Here is a 26,652-nt window from a genome sequence, read left to right as displayed (position 1 = left end):
CTACGACCTCCCCTTCCCCCATGGAAGATCTGATTTCTCTAATGGGTGCCCTGAAGATACCCCGACATTTAAACCCGCACAGGAACCTTAACACGGGGTAGGCAACCTCGGCCCTCCAGCTGTTGTGGAACTACAAGTCCCATTAGGTATTGCAAGACCGACATCCTCAGGTATGATTCCCAGAGGCAGGGTCATGATGGGGTTTGCAGGTTAAAAGGAGAACTGTGGGGTCAGAGCTTTTCCCCCTAGTTCTCCTAAGGGTAACGGGAGGACACAAACCTGCGTCCTCCAGCTGATCTACTGAGCCGACCTGTGACAGTCTCATTGTCACGGGTCGGCTAGAACTATGAGGTGAGTGAAAAGCACTCCCCTCATAGCTCTCCTTTAACCACAGCTGGAGTGTTGAGCTTGCCTACCCCTGGTCTTATCCAATCACCACGGAATGCGTCAAGCCGGATGTCGATTGCTTAAGATGTCATCCTGAGGAGCTACGAAACGTCTTCAACATCACAGAATGAGTCCAGCTGAATGTGACCGCTACAAGCCATGAACCCTCCATGTTGCAGAAGGTCTGGTACACAGCACCAAGAACACCGGGACCAGGACAGAGACAGAGACCTGCTCACCAAGGACGTCATTATCCAATCACAGCTAACGGGACCAATTACTGAATGTATTATGTATTACGCCAATGCCAGACTGAAAGGTGACCCGCCGCCTGCTCCACCGGCTGCTGGGTACAACGCATGCAGAGTCTCTCTCCCGACCAGAGGAAAAAAATCAGTGATGTACTGTCTGTGACCCGGGGAACTCCGACCCAGAGGAACAGCGGCAGAGAGAACTTTGTTCAAAATCTGCGACATGCGTTCTGCATTTTCCCAGCCGCGTTAACTGGTACTGGCACAGCAGCTGCGTTTCGTAATTTCTTACGCGTTACGCACTTGAGGAAATTTCTTCTCACTTGCTGTTGTGTCCACAAGACAGGAAGTGATGGGAAATCTCCCCGATGGCACCTGACAGGTGTATTAAAAAGGAGAACTATGAGGCGCGTGCTTTTCACTCACCTCATAGTTCTAGCCGACCTGTAACAATGAGACTGTCACAGGTCGGCTCAGTAGATCGGGAGGTGAGGGAACACATACCGGCGTTCGCTCACCTCTCGATCCTGTCACGGCTCTCTGCCGTGACAGGGGAGGGGCTGGATTCCCCCCTCCGATCCGATCCTCCAGCGCTGACTGGCGGAACGGACGGGGATGGGGCGGGTACAGCTGGCTCTGCCTATCACTCACGGAGCTGGGCGGATCCCGACATCCAGTATACTAGCGGTATACTGAGCTTTGGGTGACGGGAGGACGCTAGTTTGTGTCCTCCCGTTACCCTAAGGAGAACTATGGGGAAAAGCCCTGACCCCATAGTTCTCCTTTAACCTCTTGCTGATGTCCTTTAAGTGGGCTGTGGTGCCGGAGGCCATCAGTTGGGTCTCCCGCTCATTCCTTCACTGCGATTGGCTGCACAGTGATGACGTCATCAGTAGCCCTTCCTCTCCCTCTCCGACGGTCAGTGAAAGCTCGGCCAGAATTCTGGGAGCACTTCCTAAATGCAGCCCGGAACAACACAGCGACGCCGATATGTCGCAGCCGGACGCCGTTTTGCGCTGTAAAGGGGGTCAAGCGTTCCCTGCTATTCAAAGTGAGGCGTTAGATACACTTTATAGAGAAAGTCCCACAACAACCAAAAACCAATGGAGACGCTCCAAAAAAAAAAAGGGCACGTCCCGCACTTTGGAGAGATTTCCTCTCACCTCCGGTCGGGTCCGCAAGACAGGAAGTGAAAGGAAATCTCCCCAATGGCACACAGACGGCAACAAATAACCCGACAGGTGTTTTATGCTAATGGAACCGGCAGTAGGCTTATACGCGGCGCTGAGCTTTAAACGCCACGCTGAGTAGAGCCGGCGCTGCTGTTCTGCGATGGGAGGAGGATACTAACGCAGAGCCCCCTGAGCAGTGCGAGCGTGCTTTTAGTAGTGGGCAGGCTCCCCATCACGTGACCAGCAATGCTAGCCAATCCCACGCTCAAGAGCTGCCAGGGCAGGCTCCCCATCACGTGACCAGCAATGCTAGCCAATCCCACGCTCAAGAGCTGCCAGGGCAGGCTCCCCATCACGTGACCAGCAATGCTAGCCAATCCCACGCTCAAGAGCTGCCAGGGCAGGCTCTCCATCACGTGACCAGCAATGCTAGCCAATCCCACGCTCAAGAGCTGCCAGGACAGGCTCCCCATCATGTGACCAGCAATGCTAGCCAATCCCACGATCAGGAGCTGCCAGGGCAGGCTCCCCATCATGTGACCAGCAATGCTAGCCACCCACGATCAGAAGCTGCCAGGGCAGGCTCCCCATCATGTGACCAGCAATGCTAGCCAATCCCACGATCAGGAGCTGCCAGGGCAGGCTCCCCATCATGTGACCAGCAATGCTAGCCAACCCCACGATCAGGAGCTGCCAGGGCAGGCTCCCCATCATGTGACCAGCAATGCTAGCCAACCCCACGATCAGGAGCTGCCAGGACAGGCTCATCACGTGACCAGCATCCAATAGCACAATCAGGAGCATCCCTGGTGTAAAGGGTCCCTTAAAGGGCCGGTAACCATTCCCTACTATTTACAAAAAAACAAAAGTTCTGGCATTAGAGACAAAAACACAACAACAACCAAAAACATTTCTTGGACACAAAGTAACAACAAAAACACAGACGACGTGCCCGCCCCGTGCGGACTTCTTACCTTCTCTGGCCTTTAGCAGGACGGTGTTGGCGACGATATTCTCCAGCTCCATTATTTCCCGAGCCGGCGAATCATTCAACGCAGCGCTTTCATCGACAGCGGCCCGGAGACCAAACTACAAGGCTGGCGCCGACACCATGGGGGGAAAAAAAAACAAAAACCCAGGGGGCTCCGCGGAGTCCCAGCAACCGCCTCTCCGTACCCCAATACCGCCCCTGCGGGCACGGAACGCGGCCACGCGAGATCAGATCCCAGATTCCAAATCCCGGAATGTCATCAATGGAGGAAATTTCAGGAAAAGAAGAAAAAAAAGAGTCAATGTATCAAAAAAATGTCTACAATGTATCAGAGGAGGAGGAGGCTCCGGATCCCTTCTATAGAAATGTGATCGGAAATAAATAGGGGAGATCGATACAGAGGTGGGGGGAGGGGGGCTGCCAATGTAAGGGGGTGTCTGATCCTACAATGGGGGGTGCAGTTTGGGAGGAAAGGGGGGGGTGGCAATCAGAAGTTAGGAGGGGGGTGCGAGCCCCATATCCGGGTCCGCTGTCGGTGAGGCCTCAGCCGGTTGTGGGTCCGGGATCCTCCCCGCTGGTACTCCTCGGGACACCCCACGCCTGATGATCCCCGGGGCAGCAGGAAGTAACATGGACCTGGAGGCTGGCTGAGGCTGAGCGGCCCAGGGCGGGGCGGAGCCTGGGCTTTGACGTCACGCCGGGGGCCAGGCCAGGGGTTGCCGGGAGTTGTAGTCTGGGCGGAGGGAGTGTGCGCAGGGATTCCTACTCTCTCTGGGCTGATCCCTGAATTACGGATTGTGCATCAGCAGACTTCCTTTGGAAATGTTCTCTGGATGTCATGCTGATCCAATGGCTTCACCTGTTCCTGACGTGCTAAAAGCAGACAGGTGCTGACTTCTAGAAATGAGACAGCCAGGCGACTGGCATTGTTAGGAGGTTGGCAATAGCAGCAGTTGTCTGCATAAAGGTTTCCTTTCAGAAAAAATGGTGACGGGCATTCTCGGGAAGCAGGAGCAGACCTTGCAATAATTTGCATATGTGTGCTTTGAAACTCAGAGACAGCCAGGCAGTTAGCATTGGGGGGGGGGGGCTGGCAGTAGAAGCCCCGGCAATGCTCTGCATATGTGTTTGCTTCAGGAAATATGGAAGCCGGAGACAGCCAGGTGCCCCGGCATTTGCAGGAACCAGTGGCAGCCCCTTCAGTTCATTGCATATTCCTGTCCATCAGATGAAGCAGCAGGAGACAGCCAGGTGATTAGTATTCTCAATAGGGAGGTCGACAGTAGCATTGGTAGTGAGTGATGGTGAAAAGTCCCCTCACCATTGGAGGTCAGCGGTAGTACAAAGTCCCCCCACCATTGGTGGTCAGCGGTAGTACAAAGTCCCCCCACCATTGGAGGTCGGCGGCACTCCACAGACCCGACCCCGCTCTGCATTGTACTGCAATAAATAAACATTGTTCTTTTCCCCTCTAGGCACAGCCTACATGAGAGCACAGTGACAACTCTGCTCTGAATTCAGGAGCAGTGCAGCATCGTTGTCACCCCATCACAGGAAGCTGCATTAGGTGGCCTTCCACTTCACAGGCTCCTCCCCCCTTCAGTTTTATCATGAATGCAGCTGCTGGACTCATTCACCTAACCAACCGTTCAGTGTCTGCAACCTCCCTCTGCCGATCCCTGCACTGGCTTCCACTCACCCAAAGGATAAAATTCAAAATACTAACAATCACTTATAAAGCCATCCACAACTCCGCCCCCGGCTATATTTCCAACCTCGTCTCAAAGTATCACCCTAACCGTCCCCTCAGCTCTTCATAAGACCTCCTGCTTTCCAGCTCTCTCGTCAACTCCTTCCATGCTCGCCTCCAGGACTTCTGTAGAGTGTCTCCCATTCTATGGAACTCTTTACCCCAACCTGTCCGTCTGTCGCCCACCTTGACTGCCTTTAGGACTCATCTCTTCAGGGAAGCCTATCCCACCTCACCCTAACCACTGAACCTTCACATTCTCAAACATTCATCCCCACACAGCTACCTCCTCATGTATCTTCCTTATATTGTAAAGCGCTGCGTATCTTCCTTATATTGTAAAGCGCTGCGCAAACTGTTGGCGCTATATAGATCCTGTATAATAATTATAATGTATATGTAATGGGAGTCCATAGTTCAGTGTTCTGGCCGTGTCACTGCACCGAGGTCAAATCTGGTCCCCCAGCAGGGATACGTGGAGTCCTGCAGATGTGGAAGTGTCGTGTTTACAGAAAGGATGTAAATCCATCGAGGAGCACGCATTGATCGGACACATTTGCATCTTCTTTCTATACATTCAAAGTTAGAAAACATTGTGGTGTCCCGGCGTGTCACTCAACGTCCCGCAATAAAGGAGACAATGATCTGTTGTCATTTGTGGGCTGTAGACAATTGTGGTCTGTGGCTAATGATGGTCTGTAGACAATGATCTGTGGACAATGATGGTCTGTAGACAATGATCTATGGACAAAGGTGGCCTGGAGACAATGATCTGTGGACGATGGTGGCCTGGAGACAATGATCTGTGGACGATGGTGGTCTGGAGACAATGATCTATGGACAAAGGTGGCCTGTAGACAATGATCTGTAAACAATGGTGGTCTGTAGACAATGATCTATGGACAAAGGTGGCCTGTAGACAATGATCTGTGGACGATGGTGGCCTGTAGGTAATGATCTGTGAACGATGGTGGTTTGGAGACAATGATCTGTGGACGATGGTGGTCTGGAGACAATGATCTGTGGACAATGATCCGTGGACGATGGTGGTCTGGAGACAATGATCTGTGGACGATGGTGGTCTGGAGACAATGATCTGTGGACGATGGTGGTCTGGAGACAATGATCTGTGGACGATGGTGATCTGTGGACAATGATCTGTGGACGATGGTGGCCTGTAGGTAATGATCTGTGGACGATGGTGGTCTGTAGACAATGATCTGTGAACGATGGTGGTCTGGAGACAATGATCTGTGGACGATGGTGGTCTGGAGACAATGATGTGTGAACGATGGTGGTCTGGAGACAATGATCTGTGAACGATGGTGGTCTGGAGACAATGATCTGTGGACGATGGTGGCCTGGAGACAATGAGCTGTGGACGATGGTGGTCTGGAGACAATGATGTGTGAACGATGGTGGTCTGGAGACAATGATCTGTGAACGATGGTGGTCTGGAGACAATGATCTGTGAACGATGGTGGTCTGGAGACAATGATCTGTGGACGATGGTGGTCTGGAGACAATGATCTGTGGACGATTGTGGTCTGGAGACAATGATCTGTGGATGATGGTGGTCTGGAGACAATGATCTGTGGACGATGGTGGTCTGGAGACAATGATCTGTGAACGATGGTGGTCTGGAGACAATGATCTGTGGACGATGGGGGTCTGCAGACAATGATCTGTGAACGATGGTGGTCTGGAGACAGTGGTCACAGGTACACAGACAGAAGAAAAAACCTTTAGCGTTAGATATACTTTTATAACATTGTCAATACGTCCCATTTTTACCAGTCAGGCCACTAAATTGCTGTCCAGGAGACAATTCTAATGAACGTATACAACATGTTTTGCACGTGTCCCGGACATGTATGTACATTCAGTGTTCACGGCATAACAAAATGATAAAATGGGGTTTGAGGTGAACCTATCGGTAACATAAAGGAGATCTTCAAGCGTGACCTCTTCTCTTAAGTACAGAATACTCCGCTCCTGAACGTCTCACCACGGATTAGTCATCAGGCATTTGAGTAAAACCCTTTACAAGAGTTCATTGGCCACATCCCGAGGAATTTCATATGAAAAACTGAGAGAAGAAGAAGAAGAGCTTCCACACCGAGCCGCCTGCCGAGCCAATCCTGAACGTCCTCTCCATTGGCGTGACCTTGAGCAAGTGTGGGGTTCCACTGACTGGAGGAAGGATGATGCTTGCTGAGCGAGGAGCAGTGGCGTCACAAGGGGGTGTCCCCGGTTGACACCATTGGAGGGGTGAGACCAAAATGACTGACGGTCATTTTGGTGTCACCCCCTCTGAAAAGTCGGGCACTCGGGCATTGACCGTGAGCCCAACAGTGTCAGCGGGGGAACCGGCGGCATACCTCATCCCGCTGGGTGAACGTCCCCTCCACTCTCTGCCGGCGTCCATCACCAAGATGGCCACCGGCAGGCGTCAATACATGCGTGATGATGTCACGGCGGGTGTCACCCGGTCTCTGCTCCGCATGTCACCAGGCTTTGGGACGCCCCTGGCGAGGAGGACCATTTAGCACGACCCCCGAGCTCCTCCGCTTCTCTCAATGGACTCTGGAAAAATGTCTGTTATATCCGACTTCTAATAAACTCCTACAAAGGGTCAGGTGACTTAACCCCTTGATGACCGAGGGCCGGATTTACCCTCTCTGCTGCCCCAAGGCCACGTTCCTCAATGCGCCCACCTCCCAGGGTTGCCACCTTTTCTTCAAGCGAAACCCGAACACTCTAGCGACGCGCAGATATTTTTTGGGGAGAATGAGTGGTGGCTTATACATATGTAAAAAGTGCCACCCATTCGTATGTCAATATCACAGCCGAGCCTACTTTTAGTGGGGGGCCAGTAGCCCTTATCTTAATTCTGGTTGCCCCTGTCTGCCTGACATCTTGTGTCCAGGTTTCTGCTGCCAAGAAACCCAGACACAGCATTCAAAACCCGGACTGTCCGGGTGAATCCTGGACAGGTGGCAACCCTACCCCCTCCCTGCCAAAAAGCCCCCCTATGGAGAATGGCAGACCTGCAGCCTGCATACAAACCAAGCGCTGGCTTCCAGGCTCTGCTTGCCCAATGTAGAAAACAATTACCCGCCCGGCGCCCAGAACTGCATGTCCCGGGCGTCGGGAGATAGGATTTCCACACCCATGCTGCTCCTCTACTCCCTGCTGTCCCAAGGCCGGGCCTTGGTTGGCCTTGTGGGAAATCCGGCCCTGAACACACCCCCTTCCTGGCCAGACCATTTTTCAGTATTCAGCGCTGCGGTACTTTGACTGACATTTATTCCGTCATGTAATGCTGTACTGACATGAATTTTATACAATTTTTTGGGGGACAGATAGAGATTTATTTTGGTGGTATTTAATCACCACTGGAGAGGGGGGGGGGGTTATTTTTTGATTTATAAAAAAAAAAAAGTACAGAAAACTTTGAAAAAAAAAAAAACCTGTTTTCCCTTCATTATGTTATAAGACATTTATTATTACCCATTTTTTGGTAAAATATAAAAGACGGGGTCACGTCGGGGTAAAAAGACACCAAACAGTGAAGCCATAAAATTGTGCGCGCCCGCGGAATGGCAAAAAACTACCACACCCAAAATTGGCCATAGGCTACGCTTTAAAAGCTTTTACTGCTCATCAGTTTAGTGTTATCAGTGATTGATGGCCCTAGAATTATTGCTCTCACTCCTACGTTCGCGGCGATATGTAACATGTGCAGCGGAATAGATGCATTCGTCATTTTTGCACGTAGGAGTACCCAACCCACATGCGTGTGCATGTGAGGCCGAGGCATTTTTTAAAAAAAATTGTGCTTTTTTTTTACATGTGACTAATTTTTTTTAGACTTTTTTTTCACTTAACTTTATTGTTATCAAATAGGGGGCTAATAATCCCCCTATGTGATAGCCAATTTAGAGTGTCAGGTCCTCTTTATAGAGACATCAGGGGACCCCTAATGTCACCTAGGGACCCCAGAGAAGCTGATGAAGACAAGAGATCTGCTTCCTCAGCTTCTCTCCAGCTACAGAAGCCGGAGACTGATGGCTGAATGCGGAAGAGATGTAATACACATCCCTTCCTGCATTCAGAGACCGGAGGAGAGATCGGAGGGAGATCGTGTACTGATCTCTCTTCTATCTCCCTGTACAGAGCTGCCATGCCGGTCCCGACCCGCACCGGGCACAGCAGAGCTTGGGACCGATGGTGGCGGGGGCAGGGGGGCGCACGCATATTACAGGCGATTGGGTGTCTCTACAGACGCCGGAACGCTTGCATGTAGACAACCATCGCTGGCTGTTTACATTTCAAGCAGCGGGCAAAACGAGGCAAGAATGGACGTTTAAAAACGCCCGCCCGCATTCAAGAAGCCGCCGTCCAGTTTCATCTGCTTACATTTTGTCTTCCCTGGTTCCTCCCTCCCCCCTCATCAACATGCTAATGACATTTTTACAAAACCTTCCCATTTTATTACATACATTTCTTCCAGGATTTGTCAATGCAGGCAGATCATGGCTGGCGGCAGGGTGCTGTACATAGCTTCCTTCACATTGGGGGCTAACAAGCCCCCTATGAGGTAGGTCCTCCTTCGGGAATCTATTAGACCCCTGATTAATATTGCCACCTTTTCTTCAAGCGAAACCCGACCACACTCTAGGGACGCGCAGACGTTTTTTGGGGAGAATGAGTTGTGGCTTATTCATATGTAAATAGCGCCACCCATTCATATGGTAATATCACAGTTGAGATTTTTTTCAGTGGGGGGGCCAGTAGCCCCTATCTTAATTTTGGTTGCCCCTGTCTGCCTGACATCTTGTGTCCGGGTTTCTGCTGCCAAGAAACCCGGACACATCATTCCAAACCCGGACTGTGCGGGTCAATCCTGGACAGGTGGCAACCCTACCCCTGATGTCACCCCATGGACCTCACAGAAGCTGAAAAGTCAGCATGAAACTGGAAGTGAGGAAATATTTGTCGCTTTCAGGTTCGGTAACCAGAGAGGAAAGAGAAAGAGAGTGGAGCTGTTCTGGTCTCTCCCTGGCCCAGCCACTGTGCTGGTCCCAGGTCCACATGAGGGACAGCAAAACCAGAAGGGGGCGGAACAATTTTCAGCACCATACAAGTGATCGGGTGGCTGTAGACCCCTGATGTCACCTATGGACCTCACAGAAGCTGAAATGACAGCATGAAACTGGATGTGACTAAATCCTTGTCGCTTCCAGCTTCAGTAATCACAGAGGAGATCAGAGAACGGATCTGTGCTGATCTCCCTCGTGTCCACCCACTGTGTGGGCCCATATGAGGGACAGCAAAGCCTATAATAGCCAGTAGCAAAGGGGGGCTGACCCAATTTTCAGCACCATACAAGTGATCGGGTGGCTGTAGACCCCTGATGTCACCTGTGGACCTCACAAAAGCTGAAATGACAGTATGGAACCAGAAGTGATGAAATCCTCATGACTTCCAGGTTCAGATCAGAGCATGGATCTGTTCTGATCTCTCTCCGGTCCACTCGCTGTGCCGGTCCCGGACCCACATGAGGGACAGCAAAGCCTATAATAGCTAGCAGCAGAGGGGGGCAGCACAATTTTCATCACCATACAAGTGATTGGGTGGCTGTACACTCCTGATGTCACTTATAGACCTCACAGAAGCTGAAATTAAAAACTGGAAGTGACTAAATCCTTGTCGCTTCCAGGTTCAGTAACCAGCGAGGGGATCAAAGCATGGATCTGTTCTGATCTGCCTCCCGTCCAACTGCTGTGCTGGTACCGGCTTGCATGAGGGACAGCGAAGCACGGGAGAGCCGGTAGTGGCGGAGAGCAGCACAATTTTCAGCACCATAGAAGTGATTGGGCCGGCTGTACACCCGTGACATACTATGGACCTCACAGAAGCTGTAATGACAGCATGAAACCGGAAGAAACCAAATCCTCTACGCTTCCAGGTTCAGTAACCAGAGAGGAAATGAGATCTGTGCTGATCTCCCTCTGGTCCACCCATAGTGCCCGTCCCAGGCCTGCATGGGGGACAGCAGAATCCAGGATAGCCTGCAGAAGAGGTGTGTGGGGAGCACAATTTTCAGCACCATACAAGTGATCGGGCGGCTGTAGACCCCTGATGTCACCTGTGGACCACACAAAAGCTGAAATGACAGTATGGAACCAGAAGTGATGAAATCCTCATGACTTCCAGGTTCAGATCAGAGCATGGATCTGTTCTGATCTCTCTACGGTCCACTCGCTGTGCCGGTCCTGGACCCATATGAGGGACCGCAAAGGTAGGTGTGTGTGTGTTCACTCTACAGCCACCCAATCACTAGTATGTCAAATCTAAGTGCAAAAAATAGCAGCAGCCGTGGTATTAACCACTTCAGCACCGGTAGTTGGGATATGTGCTTAGGTGCGTAGTTTGCGTCCAGGGTGATCATCCGTGCATTATCTCTACATGCAAACGCCTGAGGCCGCTGTCAGCTGTCATGGCTTTGTATAGCTCTTCCTGTTCGCACGAGTCTCATGGGAACAATTTTGGAAATTGTTCCTAGAGGTGTGAATGGGGTCTTATAGTATGACAGATCATATTTTACATACACTATATTGCCAAAAGTATTGAGACGTCGGCGTTTACACGCACATAAACTTTAATGGCATCCCAGTCTTAGTCCGTAGGGTTCAGTATTGGGTTGGCTCCGCCCTTTGCCGCTATAACAGCTTCAACTCTTATGTTGGAGAAGGCCGGGCTCGCAGTCTCCGCTCCGATTCATCCCAAAGGTGTTCTATGGGGTTGAGGTCAGGGCTTTGTGCGGCCAGTCACATTCCTCCCCCCCAAACTCGCTCATCCATGTCTTTATGGACCTTGCTTTGTGCAGTGGTGCGCAGTCATGTTGGAACAGGAAGGGGCCATCCCCAAACTCCTCCCACAAAGCTGAGAGCATGACATTGTACAAAATGTCTTGGTCTGCTGAAGCCTTAAAAGTTCCCTTCACTGGAACTAAGGGGCGGAGCCCAACCCCTTACCACTTCCTGGCTGAGTTGCGGTTGTTCCCAGTTGCTTACAGTTTGTTATAATCCCACTAACAGGTGACCGCGGAGTATTTAGTAGCAGGGAAATGTCACGGATGGTCTTATTGCACAGGTGACAATCTATCACGGCACCACGCTTGTAGTCACTGAGCTCCTGAGAGCGACCCATTCTTTCACAAATGTTTGTAGAAGCGTCTGCATGCCGAGGTGCGTGATTGTATACACATGTGGCCATGGAGGTGATTGGAACACCTGAATCCAGTGATTTGGAGGGGTGTCCCAATACTTTTGGCAATATAGTGTATACCTCTTCCCGAAAGGTGCCCATACACTGCACGATTCTCGTACGAGAATCGTGCAGTGTATGGAAGGCGTGCAACCGTTTCTACTGTACGGTCGCACGTCTTCCGTCGAACCAGCATGCTAGAAAACCCGCCAAGAATCGTAAGATTCTCGGCGACTTAGTGGCCTGCTGGTTCGACAACTGCCGAACGGGCCGGTGTGCGCACACTGCCCGTTTGCAGTCATCGTAAGCCCGCCCCTCATTACAGTCATCGTAAGCCCGCTCCTCAGGGGGGCAGGCTTGCGATGATCGAGAGTACGATCTGCCTGTCCAAGATGGGCAGATCGTACGTTTTTTTAAGTACTTTACAACCATCGCAAGACTAAGGTCTTGCGATGGTTGTAAAGTGTATGGCCACCTTAACACTTAGTCTTCCAACCTTTGTAAAACATCAGAAACCGGCTTACATAAACTCCCTTTGTGAGAACGGTAAGCTGGTGACCACGACAATTTCCCATATTAGGACACCTCGAGTCCCCGCCGAACCAGCCCGGCCGGTCCTTACTATGGCGCAGCATTCTTTCCTGAAATCAGATGGAAGCTGCACACAGCAATCCCCGCAGAGCGGCTATAAATAGAACTCAAACATAGTAAAACTGGTCCTGCTGACGCCACAAACAATGACGGTTATTTGATAGCCGCCGAGATACTGTCAATTTGTGAAGAGCGAGTACACATACCTTTCTAAATGCGTCTCTCGTATGAGGAGACAAAACTCTGTGAAGAAATGTTGTTGACTTTTTTTTTCCATGTTTCGTTCATTGTTTTCAAGGAGGGGAAAGTTAAAGCGCATGTGAAACCAAATGTCAAGCCAAGATTTTGATAGCATAACCCTAACCCTACCCTAACCCCATGGGGGAAGATTGAAGGCCTCCATTGGGTTGTTTAATGCCTGCATCCTTCCGGGGAGATTTGCACTGCAACAAGAAATGAGAGCAAATCTCCCCAAAATTAAAAGGGATCCCCAACTTAGAAAGTTGTCACAGGAGCAGGTGTCACCATGGGCAAGCACTCACCTTGGTGTAAAAGAGGAACTTCACCCGGATCTCACAAATGACAACAAAGTCACCTTTAGAAATGTTTCGGAATGTCAGTCTATAAACACAAACTTCTAGATCATTCAGAAGAATGTGGTCAGGTGACCTCTGCTGAAGGCAAGGATCAGAGTTCTGATAAGCCAAAGTTCCCCTGTTCAGCAGAGATCACATCACTCACCCAATGCCTAGGCCCTAGGCTATCAATCCATGGCTTAGCCCTTCCATTTGTAATTATCCACCCCAGCCAAACCGTAAAAAATAGCTTTCAAGATCAGAATTTGTGTAAAGGTCCAACTGCTGGTCCTACACGGAATCTAATGGGTTGTGAGTACTACCCTGAAACCCCCATAAAGGCAATGAGTAATTAAGCACAGTCCTATGGGTGACCCCCACCACATGGATGGTTGCATTTTTGGTGGACAACACCAGGCTCTTTCCTATAATCTGTCCAGGCCTCCTTATTAACTCCATTCTTTAACCCATTCCTGCCAGGCATATATGTGGCAGCATGGTGATGGCTTCAATGCCGTGCCACCACGTATATTTGCTCAGTGCCCCTGTTCTATGCTGGGAGTACACACTTGGTCGTGCACCCTCCAGTACAACCCCTGGTCAGTAATGATGATCAGGGGCTTGATGCGAACCTAGATGGCCCTAGATGGCTGCGCTCTCTCCTTGTGCAGGATGACTGGTCTTGTCTCCGGCCCCTCCTGTAATAAAGACCGATCACTGCTGCCCTCTCTCCTTGTGGTTGTTGCAATTCCACGGTAAGCACAAATATTTTACAGCAAGCAGATTCTTTTTGTTTAAGTGTTTTTTCAAATTCTTTGCACAAGTGGCTTTTACGCTGTTACATCCGTGCACTCCCCAAACTTCTAAAGAGCGCCTCCAACACCCTTTAGATTCCCATGGTGTATCTGCATGACAAATAGTGTTTGGTCCAGATTCCTGTCCCTGTTGGAAACATTTGGTGTAAGCACCCCCATCCTCAGCACAGGTCAACATCTTCCACAGCCGCTGCACCTCTCCCACAGCATTACTAGAGTGTGGGAGGGGCCAAGAGACTACTTCCAATCCTTTGGTGATTAACAATAGGCCGATTCCATAGCAAATAGACAGCCTGCTATTGTCTATGGAGTCCACACACTGCCCATCACAAGCAGAGCAGACCTGATGGGGAACTAGTGCCTCAGCCTCCCTATCAGGCTCTGCCTACTATCAGCATCATTGGTTTCTAGGAATCCACGAAGTGACAGTTGGGGAGGCGATAGGGCATGGAAATATACCCGACCAGTGACAGTTGGGGAGGTGGTAGGGCATGGAAATATACCCGACCAGTGACAGTTGGGGAGGTGGTAGGGCTGCATGCAAATATATCCAGGCGGTGACGGTTGGGGAGTTGGTAGGGCATGCAAATATATCCGAGCGGTGACAGTTGGGGAGGTGGTAGGGCATGCAAATATATCCAAGCGGTGACAGTTGGGGAGGTGGTAGGGCATGCAAATATATCCAAGCGGTGACAGTTGGGGGAGGTGGTAGGGCATGCCGATATACCCAACCGGTGACAGTTGGTAGGGTATGCAACTATACACACCCAATGATACCTACCTACCCCCCCCTCATCACTTCCTCTTCTGGAGCCCTCAGAAATAACTGGTAATGCCAGGCTTGGAGGAGCATGTGACCTATCCTTCCTTCTGGGATGCAATGCTAAGGACAGCACAACCAAATGCCAGGACAGAGGACTGTTCTCTGGGTGAAGAGAGAAGGCAATCAACTCTGTAAGCTCAAAACACAGATCAACATGGAGCTTACACAGGTTTAGACTCAACACCACCGGAGGCCAATGAGTAAAATAAAAGGTAAGTATCAATAAATGGAGGTTCGCTATCAAGAGAATCTGTTATTTTGCCTTGAATGTGCAAATCCTCTTAAGGTTATAGGAAAGCTAGTTTAATGGATTTTCTTCTGCGCTATCCTATTAACCTCTCAGGAGACGTGAAATATCTGCATTTAAACTCTGTGGACACAGCTTGTTTGCTGAATTCTATTCCTGTCCTTGCATTTCTGGTTGCCTCATTAGCTAAACCACTATAGCTGTTGGAAGCCCCTTGTAAGAGCTCTGCATCTGAGCCTTTGACATTTTAGGGTTCAGGCACTTTGCACTCTACATGCACAACCTGCAGCATGAGAGGGAGGTAGCACAGTGCACTCATTGCAGTTCAATGCCTGATTAAAGTGACACTAAAAACTCCGGAGTTAAATCTTAAAAATACATTCAGGAACCTTAACTATGAACAACAATGTCTCTTATTTGTGTATCACTCGGCTGTAGATCCTGCAATCATCTCCGAATTGGTACTGACACCGTCCTTCCTTCTGAGGGGGGCTACTTTGCTCCCCCCTGGTCCCTGTGTGTTGTAAAGTAGTCACCGCTCCAAGCTCGCTCCTGGGACGGACTACAATCTCACGTTTAGTTTACAGATTTGTATTGAGATTGTAGTCCATCCCGGGAGTAAGCTTGGAGCGGTGACTACTTTAGAACACACACAGGGACCATGGGGAATAAAAGTAGCCCCCCTCCAGAAGGAAGGACAGTGTCGGCACCAATTCAGAGATGATTGGAGGATCTGCAGCCGAGTGATACACAAATAAGATTCATTGGGGTGAATTTATCAACACTGGAGTAGACAAAATCTGGAGATTTTCATTGCAGCCAATCAGCTTCCATCTCTCATTTTCAAATCCGCACTGAGCAAACTTGAGATGTCGATTGGTTGCCCTGGGCAACTGCTCTAGTTTCCGTCTGCTCCAGTTTTGATAAATTCCCGTGTTGTTAGTTAACGTACCCAGGGCCGGATTTACTCTCACTGCCACCCCAAGACCAGGTTCTGACATGCGCCCCGGCCCCCCTCCCGTCAATGGAGAATGGCAACCAGATGGCAGGGCGGCGGGGTTAGTGTCAATTTTTTTTTACTGTTTATTTTTTTTAAAAGGTTTTATTTTTTTAATCAATGTGTTTTTTTTAGATTTTTATTTATCATATTTACTTTTTTTTATAATTTTTTAAATCTTGTTTATTTTTTATAATTATTTTTTACTTTTTAATCACCTATTTATTTTAAAAAAAAAAATAAATTTAATTATTTTTCCACCTAACTCTATTGCTATCACACAGGAGAAAACAATCCCGTGTGATAGCAATTGGAGGCGACAGGTTCTCTTTATTGACCCTGTCACCTCTAATACAGGAGTTCTAGCACAGCGCTGTGCTGGAACTCCTGTGACAGGTGAGAGAGGAAGAGCGCAGCACAGCACAGCTCTACCCTCTCACTGTCTACACGGATCGGCACGGTTACTTTTAACTAGGGATGCACAGATACTTTTCGAGTACCAGTGCAGATACTTGGCATTTTCATGAGAACTACCAGGGTTGCAGAGGTTACAGCTGGGACCTGGCTCTGGCGCTCCACCACTGTCCTGAAATCATTAGTCTGTATTGTTTTAGAAATACTGTCACATGACAATAAACAAAAATGTATCAGTACTCATACTTGTAAGTACTCGGCAAGTACCAGTACTCGTACTCGCAAAACTGGTACCTGTGCATCACTTTATTTATATTTATAAAAACAAAATTGTACATTAAAACAGAGCTGTACAAATCCCGGGAGCTCCGTGTGCTCCTTACACATGACAGCTGCCTCCTAATTTTTGAATTTTTCTCTAGTCTAGTCTTGGAGCTCAAAAGTATCGGTACATGTACTTGTACTTGTACTGAGTACTGTACTTGGTATCTGTGCAGCCCTACTTTTAACTCTGCCACTCTGCTCACTGCAGTGAGAGACTCGGCGGTGGAGGACGGAACCAAAGGAGAGAGGTAAGTGCAGGGGGAGGGGAGGAGGCTGCACACTGTTTACATGTGAAATCGGCGACATCGACGATTTCACATGTAAACGAACAATCGGCTTCTCTCACTCTACATTTAGCTCAGCTTGTACAAAGCAGGACTGAATGTAGAGAGGGCAACTTCCCCGCAAGGACACCGCTGCCGCCCCTCTGCGCCCTGCCGGGCCTCGGTGGCCTTGTGGGGAATCCGGGCCTGAACGTACCTGAATGTATTTTTGAGCTCCTGATGGTCACTTTATCTTTCTACCTTGAACATTAAAAATGCTCCTCGGTGTCCTACATCTGAAAGCAGGTGTCAGTAGGCAGCATACGCTCTCTGCTTTCCTCGTTGGTAACATAAAATAAGCACAACTAGCCACAATCATTTAGTTAAAGTCTATTACATGTTAATAAACAGAAGCAAGTCAATTAAAAAATAAAAACAAAAAAATAAAGAATATAACTTTAATGGGGCATCCTCCCCACCGTTGTCATTCTTGAATACAAGTGCTTTTGGCTTGGCATCACCACTGTGTGCAACTTCAACCATTTCACAAACCTAGGTCATCCTCCAATACAGGAGCTTAGTACTCGTCCAAGGTGTCCGCTCGGGGAATAGACAGACCCCGTTCCTTTAAGGCCAACACCTTCAGCTTCTCTGCCTCCTGCTTGCTTTGCTGCTCTACTCGCTGCTCCTCTAAGATTTCCTCAATGGAAACTTGAAGTAACGGAGTGTCGCTCTCTTTTTCTAGGTCCTGTGTGAGAGGGGAAAAAAAAACACAACGCCACATTATTGGATTAACGCTCGGGACACTCCGACACTTTGTTTTGCACGTTTATCACACTGTTTCAGATCATCAAACAAATGTAAATATTAGTCAAAGATAAACACAAGTAAACACAACATGTAGTTTTTTTAAAGGAAGGTTTTTATTATTAAGGGAAAACAAAATCCAAACCCACATGGCCCTGTGTGAAAAAAGTGTTTGCACCCTAGACCTAATAACTGGTTGGGCCACCCTTAGCAGCAAGAACTGCAAACACTTTTTCACACAGGGACATGTGGGTTTGGATTTTGTTTTCCCTTAATAAAAACCTTCCTTTAAAAACTGCATGTTGTGTTTACTTGTGTTATCTTTGACCAATATTTACATTTGTTTGATGATCTGAAACAGTGTGATAAACGTGCAAAACAATGAAAAATCAGGAAGAGGGCCAACACTTTTTCACACAACTGTATACTTACCTGACCCTTGGTCCCACCGGCTCCCTCCGGGCTGCTAGACTTTTTCTCCAGGCTTCAGTTGTCTAAGGACCGCTGATGTCATCACATCTTATGCAGGCCCATTGATTTGAGGCTGCCGAGACAGGTTCCGCAGCTGGAGCAGAGGGGGAGAGGCGAACGCTGACCGCAAGACCGAGGATCAGCTGTGTAATAGAGCTTTATTTAGACAAAAAGGTCAACTTAAAGTGACACTAAACTCCGGAGCTAAACCTTAAAAATACATTCAAGAACCTTAACCATTCCAAAAATATATCTTATTTGTGTATCACTCGGCTGTAGATCCTCCAATCTCTGAATTGGTGCGGACACTGTCCTTCCTTCTGGAGGGGGGCTACCTTTCTCCCCCATGGTCCCTGTGTGTGTTGTAATGTAGCCACCACTCCAAGCACATTCTCATGATGGGACTACAATCATGTTTAGTTTATGGAGTTGTATTGGGATGTAGTCCATCCCGGTGAAATGGATCTGAACCACAACTGGGTTCACACAAGATGTCTGCTGCTGTTCCTAATTATGTCGTTTTCGGTGCACCGGAGAAATCACAAACTCAGGATTAAGGTTTATGACGCATCTACTTTATTCAGGGCGGTCTCTCTCCTTTATACACAGATAACAGGAGAGTGCTCGTCACACATATGCCCACCTCTGCTATCTCTAAATGTCTTGTACTATTGGGCAAACTAGAGGAACTGTTAGTTAAAGTCTTGTGTCTCTTGCTAATTGGTTAGTCAAAGATATCTTCTGCCTGTAGCGTCCTCCCTCGGCATTCCTTTCATGTGTCCTCGGCGCGCTCCCGAATACAGGATATCTCTCTTGGTTACGCATAGCAATGCTAAAAGCTGAGTAAGGAAAGTCACAAAGCTAGGAAGCAAATTAAACAAATTCAAAACAATTTAAAACATAGAAAAGGGCATTTTCTTGATATGATCCATATTCCTTCACACCGGGAGCGAGCTTGGAGCGGTGACTACTTTACAGCACACACAGGGACCATGGGGAACAGGCGTAGCCCCCCTCCAGAAGGAAGGACAGTGTCAGCACTAGAGCTGCAGCTAACGATTATTTTCAAAATCGATTAGTTAGCCGATTATTAAGTTCGATTAATCGGTTAATCGGATAAACTATAAAATAAAGTTTCAAAAATGGCTCCAGTGATGGGACTACTAGTTTGTATTAAGGTTGTAGTCCATCACAGGAGCAAGCTTGGAGCGGTGGAAGTCAAAAAGAAGAAAAAAAAAAAATAGTGTGGTGTGCAATATAGTGAAATGGAAAGTGTAAACTTATACAGCAATGAATGCAGAATGGCACCGGCTATAGAGGACTACAAAACCCAGCAAATGCACATTATACAGCGCAATGCAGAATACCGCCAGCTATAGAGGAATACAACAAATCCCAGCAATAGTACATAATAGCTGGCGGCATTCTGCATTGCGCTGTATAATGTACTGTTGCTGGGTTTTGTAGTCCTCTATAGCTGGTGGTATTTAGCATTGCACCACTGTATAATGTATTATTGCTGGGATTTGTTGTACTCTTCTACAGCTGGTGGTATTCTGCATTGCGCTGTATAATGTATTATTGCTGGGACTTGTAGTCCTCTATACAGCGCAATGCAGAATATCACCAGCTATAGAGGAGTACAACAAATCCCAGCAATACATTATACATACAGTGTATAATGTATTGCTGGGATTTGTATTCCTATGTATAATATACAGCACAATGTACCATCAGCTATAGAGGAATACAAATCCCAGCAATACATTATAGAGCACCATGTGTGGGAAAGTGCAGTCTTCCAGCAACGTGCTTCTGAGATCGGACCTGTATCAGCAGGTGTCATCCCCCCACACCTGCTCATTACTACATCTCCCTGCGTCCCTGTGCCGATCGTGGATGTGGATGGGCAGGAAATGTGAGGCGGGGAGGAGGTGCGGCGTGTGGATGCGAGCGGGTCTGGCAGCGGCGAGCGTGAGGTGGGGAGGAGGTGCGGCGCACAGCGTGTGGAGCCGTGAACAGGCCCAACTGATCGGAAGGCGATTAATCGATTGAAAAAGTTGACAACTTTTTCAATAACCGATTATGTCGATTAGTTGTTGCAGCCCTAGTCAGCACCAATTCAGAGATGATTGGAGGATCTACAGCCGAGTGATACACAAATAAGGTCCAGTGCTGTAAGCAGTTAAAGGCACTTAAATGTATTTTTAAGATAAGACTCCTGAGTTTAGTGTCACTGTAAACCTTGCAGTGCAGGGGTAGCCCCATGACAAGGGTACGTTTTCTTTATCCAGCGTCCTTTAACACAGTCCTCCTGCAGTATATTTTATTTGTTCTCTTCAATTAAGCCCCAAAAGGGTGAAATGCATCAGCGCCGAGTGGTCTCAGGTGGGCCTGCAGTGTGATTTACCCAGAATCAAAGGAAGAGCAGAATTCAATGGAGTGCGGGTGTGCGTTTGTATTGAACATTTTTATTACCCATCCACCCTGCCATTAGATCATCAATCATGATTCTTTAATAGATAACTGCAATCATTGGTCGTTTCAAACGTATGCCAGGAGTTCAGCTTGAAGACCACCCTGGCAACCAAATGTGATTTTTCAGGCACAAAAAGACATCCAAGCCATGAGGTACACAAAGGACAGATTGATCAATTCAGTGTATTAGTAATTCTCTTCTATACGGGTGCGGCAGATATAGCGGCCACACCAGTCAGCGTGCCCTTGTAGACATTAAGAGCAGGCCGTCTCCTTCACTGGCAGGATGAGCGGAGATGAACAGCTCCTCGAAAACACAAGGGCCAGAGTGCTGCCCAAGCCGGCGTTAGATACGCATCTTAGAAAACAAACAATTTCCATATAAATGAGGCTGTGAAATGATTTCATTAGCCTACTTACAATCTCTCCGAGGAGAACCACATTCTCGCCTCTCACAACAAATATTCCCCGGGGGATATCACCATACTTCTTCCCGACGTGTATGCGCTCCACCGTCTGGTGCAGCACGAGATTAGCTGAGGGAGAGAAAAACAGCGACATGAGCTCCTGGAATCACTCCGGGAAGGTTCTTGTAATTAGTGGTAACAACATCTCTGCACACAACTATACCGAGCAGTGCGCAGTAATGTAGGGCTGAAACAACTAATCAATTTTGTCGATAATCATCAATAAAGAGAATTGTTGTCAATGATTCTCATTATTGATTAGTTGATCTGTGCTCAGACCCCTCTGATCCCTGCTGCTTCCAACGGGGATCGGAGGGGACACCGTCCCATGTGGTAGGTGCCCAGCAGTGATAAGAGTTCCCTCAAACCTGCAACTTCCGCCACATCTGCTCTGCAGCTCCCTCCCTCCTGCTGGGAGCAGCTCAGGCTGGGACAGATCCCAACAATACTGTCAAGATCCACCCAGCTGGCTGACTGACAGCGGGCTCTGCCTATCTAGAGCTGTGCCCGCCCCCGAGGATCGAAGCGGGGAGGGAGAATCCCTGCGGGGAGAGGTGACTGACAGTCACCGCAGGGCGATGATCGAGAAGTGAGCGAGCGACGGTATGTGTTCGCTCACTTCCCGATCTATAGAGCCGACCTGTGACAGTTTCATTGTCGCAGGTCAGCTCTAACTAGGATGAGTGGAAATCACTCACCTCATAGTTCTCCTTTAATGTAGCAATACCAATATCCCCATTCAAATACATTAGACCAGCGGTTCTCGACCTGTGTAACCTTGGGACCCACATTTATCCAAGGTCATTAAGTCACGACCCAAGTTGCTCTGCAATGTTCCATGTTGCGGTACTACGCTTTCCGGTGCAGGTGATCGAACTGTGGGTGGGAGGTGCGTTTGGGTTGCCATTACGGATGGAGTTGGTCCTCAGCCTGGGGTCCAGTGTGGGCTGCTGTGCCGTGATGGCGTTCCATCCATATGTGTATTGCTTGTGAAGCTCCTGTGCGCACCCGTAGAGGTGCTGGGAGCCAGAATGTGATGAGCTGTAAACAAAGCACATATGGATGGAGCTCCCTCGCGGCCATAGCCCCAGCCCACCGCACCTCAAGTCGACACTCGGCACCGGACATCATCATTTTGAATGGCTGCTCGCTGCGAGAACCGACAGTGCTTCTCTGGGATCCTCTCACCTAGAAAAGTGGAAGGCATGTGGTGACCCACTGGACATGGGGCCGCAACCCACTTTTGGCTCACCACCCACCAGTTGAGAACCAAGGCATTAGACGATAGCTAAGCAATGAAATGAAACGCATTGCAATGTGCGCCAAAACAAACGCAGAAAAAAGTTCAAGTGTTTAAATTGTACAATAAAATAAATGACTGTAAGGCAAACTGGTATGTAAAACAATTCTACTGTACACCACACAATGATGACTACTTTGCCTGTATAAATGTAAAAGGTTTACATAACAAATGTTGAACGTTCAGCCAGAACGAGGATTTCCCTGCACACATTTGAATGCCATTGATTTCGATTTACATGTAAAGAAGGAACAACCCGCGTCTGAGCTCACAGGTTATATAAACGGCACGATTGGTCCAAAGCTGCCAACACTCCTAATACACACGTCCTATAAAAGATGAAAGCAGGTGAAAAGGAAAAACTTCCAATCTCATGTTTATTTACTCATTTGTATTGGGATTGTAGTCCATCCCGGGAGTGAGTTTTGAGCGGTGACTACTTTACAACACACACAGGGACCATAGGGAACAAAAGTAGTCACCCTCCAGAAGGAAGGACAGTGTCGGCCCCAATTCAGAGATGATTGGAGGATCTACAGCCGAGTGATAAATAAGATACATTGGGGGGAAAACTGGAGCAGCTGTGCATGGCAACCAATCAACATCCACCTTTCATTTTCACATCTTAACTGACCAAACTGAAGAGAGGTGCTGATTGGTTGCCGTGCACAACTGCTCCAGTTTTGATAAATGTCCCCCATTGTTAATAGTTAAGGTTCTTGAATGTATTTTTAAGATTGAACTCCTGAATTTACTGTCATATTCTCACCTGGCCCAGTGAATCCAACACTGTCCCGCTCTAATCCACTATTTAGACAACACAGCCCAGCACCTTTGCCGCCATCTTTGTAATCCTAAGTCATTGTGAGCTGGCTGCCTCTTCTTGATTCAGGTCGCCAGCACCTATCCACTGAAGTGAACGGCACCGTAGCCACGCTCTGCAGCTGCAATGCGATCGGCCGTTTTTTCCCGTGCGGCCGATCGCATTGCCGCCGTAGGGCGTGGCTATGGTGCCATTCAATTCAATGGACTGCCATGCCCCGTCCTGCTCCACAACAAAGTGAGCTGACCACAATGCGATCCAGTGCGTTCCGGCCACAAATCTGTATATCTGTATTGAATTGCCATACGCTCTATCGCACTCCTAATAATCAGATCCATCTAGACCAGGGGTGGGCAACTCCGGCCCTCCAGCTGTTGTGGAACTACAAGTCCCATTCAGAAATGGAGATTGCGTCACCTCAAGCAGCAGGGAAAGAGACATAAAGCACACTGGGAATCCAGGAAGATGATGGGGAGATGGAAGGCAGCGCTGCTCCCTACATAAAAGGAATTTTTCTATAAGCTTTTGATTGTATTATCAGAGACAACTCTACTATGTATGCCTATTACAATGCTGATGTCATAACAGGAGAGGATATGCTGGGGCTTTACAACTCCTTTAATCAATGGGGTCAGTTACTGTAAGCGGAATATGAACTCTGTATAGGAATGAATGGAGAGAGCACAGCTAGGAAGATATGGACAAGCGGCTGTGCAGCCTCGTCTGAAATATCTTCATGGACTGGGGACAGGAGAGTGCCAGATTGGTGATGGTGGTGGGTTAGGGGGGCTTCGAGGGTCAGGGGTTTGTAGGAAAAGATCGGTAGCATGCAATTTCTGCTACACAATACATTACACCCCATTTTTTAGATCAGTAATACCGGAGTGTGATTTAACAGAATAGTACAAACCTCTAGTAGATGTTCTGCTGCCACCTAGTGACAGACACACGTTACTGCAGGTAAAGCAATCACAGGACGTTCTGTACACATGAACAACCACAAATTAGCCAAAACAAACTACAAAGACGGTTTGCAAACAGTATACAAACAATGGGACTTTGCATGACAGATGTACTTCTATTACCATCTCATTATGTCATCCGTCCTGACTCACACATTACAGACCATCGGAATGTCTAGTTAATTATTCAGGGACCGACCGCTTATAAAAGTCAAACAGAATACAGATGGGATGAATTGCAAAATCTCTTGTGCCATCTGATCAGTAAAGTTCGGTGAGATAATCATGGCCATTCATTGGTCAGAGGTGGACCTGGGGGCTGATTTATAAAGGAATAGGATGTTTCTATGCTCCTCGGCACCATCTAGCGGCAGATTGTAGGGGCCACTTTTAGACCTCATTCACACGGGAATCAGGCCAGCATGTACAGCCATATCGGGCAGCTCCCGAGAAGGACAGGTGATGCGTGCGATTAGTATGCAGCCCCCGTCCTTCTCTATGGGACTACGCAGCCATATGCCGCCCTACGCTCACCTCAAGTGCAGGTCCGTACGGGTGCGGGTGTCCCGGCTTGGACGCCAACAGGATTCATCACGTCGGTATAAGAGTACACTCATCCGCACCGACATGCAGGGTGGGTGAGAGTAGGGCCACGTAGTCCCATAGAGAAGGACGGGGGCTGTGTACTAATCACATGCAGCACCTGTCCTTCCCGGGAGCTGCCCGATACGGCCATGCACGCAGCAGTACATGCGGCCTGATTCCAGTGTGAATGAGGGCTAACCTACACAGTGGTTTGAGATGTGGTTACTGAGGGGGATCATTTGTGCCCGGCGTATTCAGTTCGCACAGCACTAACGCTCCTAGATGGCGCTAATGAGTAAAGCGGTTTCCTATATCAGTGCCAGGCAAACGGCACCCATGCCTGTATAGAAATAAATACAAAACATAAGCAAAACAAACTTGCCCCAAACTGACCTTAAAGCTGTGGCTGACCTGAGATCGGCTTATTATTTGCCTTCCTTGGTTCTCCACCAAGCACCACACCCACCCACCCCATCAACATGCTAGTGACATTACTAAATAAAGCGCGTGTTCATTACATAACCGATGTTATCACTACGACTCTGCCCAATGCAGACAGCTCAAATGAAAACTAGGCAGGGCTGACACCACTCGGTCTACAACAATTGTATGTTGTCAGCCCACAACAGGACTTGGAGCCCAGTGAACTTTTGTTTGGCACATCAGCAGGCATGTTGTTGCACTTGAATCTTTGTTTGATTTTTATTAGTCTCGCCCCGACACTCACTTTAAACGGCAAGCCCCATGTGCCGTCATAAAACGGAAAAGCTCAGAACAAGTCGGGCTCCATCGCCATGATATTTTTACAAAATAGGAATTTGCCCAGCACAGGAATTAGAGTCAAAAGCCCCCCCACTGACCACCTTATACCGGAGCTGGACACATCCCAGAGGCCAGGTAGACAACGCTACAATAAAAAAATATTATCTAGTATAAAATATATATCACAGTTTGCACCTAATTTCTGAGGTTTTCAAGTTCACATTCAATAAGGTGGTGCGAGATGATCCTTACTAGGAATGTGTCTTTTGCTACTTTGAACATCCTTTTGGTCATTAACCACCTCCCGTCCATGGCCGTTCCTGAACGGCCAATCGGGAGTCTCGTAGGAGCGGGAGGGCGGCACCCAGCGTGCACACGAGTGGGGAACTGTCTGCAATGTAAACAGCCAGCGATGGCTGTTTACATTCTCCCCCCCCCTGTCCCTCTGCCAGCCGGTCCCGAGATCCGATATGCCCGGTGTGGCTGGGACCGGCACGGTGAGGCTCTCAGTGAAGATCAAAGGGAGATCAGTGCACAATCGCCCTTTGATCTCTTCTCCTGTCCTCGAATGCAGGCAGTGATGTATATTACAGAACACCGGTGAGAAGCTGGTGAAGCAGATCTCGGCTTCATAAGCTTCTCTGGGGGTCCCCAAGTGACATTAGGGGTCTTAGAGACCCCTGATGTCTCCATAAAGAGAACCTGTCATGTAAATTGGCTATCACATAGGGGTTTTCTTGGCCCCCCATGTAATAGCAATAAAGTAAAAAGTGTAAAAACAAAAAAAAAAAATTGTAAAAAGTAAATCAAAGCATAAAAAAAATAAGTCCCCTACCACCCCCCCCCCACATACAAACATGCGTCAACGCGCGAAAATGACGATTCTGCCTATTGTGCCGCACATGTTAAATAATACTGCAAACGTCCCAGTGAGAGCAATCAATCATTCTGGGACCATCAATCACTGATAGCACAAAACTGATGAGCGGTAAAAGCGGTTAGAGCGTCGTCTATGGCCAATTTTGGGTGTGGAAGTTTTCTGCCATGTCGCGGGCGCGCACGCGCAATTTTAAAGCTTGACATGTTTGGTGTCTATTTACCTGACGTGACCCCGTCTTTAAC

The 26,652-nt window shown here is 48.6% G+C and overlaps 2 protein-coding genes across 2 annotated transcripts in view; both read right to left on the bottom strand.

Annotated features, from left to right (window-relative positions):
• The window catches only part of LOC108795411 (G protein-coupled receptor kinase 5-like), a 60,775-nt gene extending 57,915 nt beyond the window's left edge, over positions 1 to 2,860 (bottom strand). The window contains exon 1 of the mRNA XM_018566658.1: positions 2,785 to 2,860. Coding sequence (XP_018422160.1) covers positions 2,785 to 2,836 — 52 coding nt within the window. The 5' untranslated portion in view covers positions 2,837 to 2,860. The remainder of the gene's footprint in view (positions 1 to 2,784) is intronic.
• Positions 2,861 to 17,431: 14,571 nt separating this feature from the next.
• LSM1 (LSM1 homolog, mRNA degradation associated) overlaps positions 17,432 to 26,652 on the bottom strand; it is a 15,901-nt gene continuing 6,680 nt past the window's right edge. Inside the window, exons 3-4 of the mRNA XM_018566662.1 lie at positions 21,052 to 21,167; positions 17,432 to 17,623 (exon numbers count right to left, since the gene is read on the bottom strand). Of these exons, the coding sequence (XP_018422164.1) occupies positions 17,453 to 17,623; positions 21,052 to 21,167 (287 nt within the window). The 3' untranslated portion in view covers positions 17,432 to 17,452. The remainder of the gene's footprint in view (positions 17,624 to 21,051; positions 21,168 to 26,652) is intronic.

The sequence above is a fragment of the Nanorana parkeri genome, unplaced genomic scaffold (assembly GCF_000935625.1).
Source record: "Nanorana parkeri isolate BGI_ZX_2015 unplaced genomic scaffold, ASM93562v1 scaffold967, whole genome shotgun sequence".
NCBI lineage: Eukaryota > Metazoa > Chordata > Amphibia > Anura > Dicroglossidae > Nanorana > Nanorana parkeri.
The sequence above is the reverse complement of the archived record's forward strand: the minus strand, read 5'-3'. Positions and strand labels throughout refer to the sequence as shown.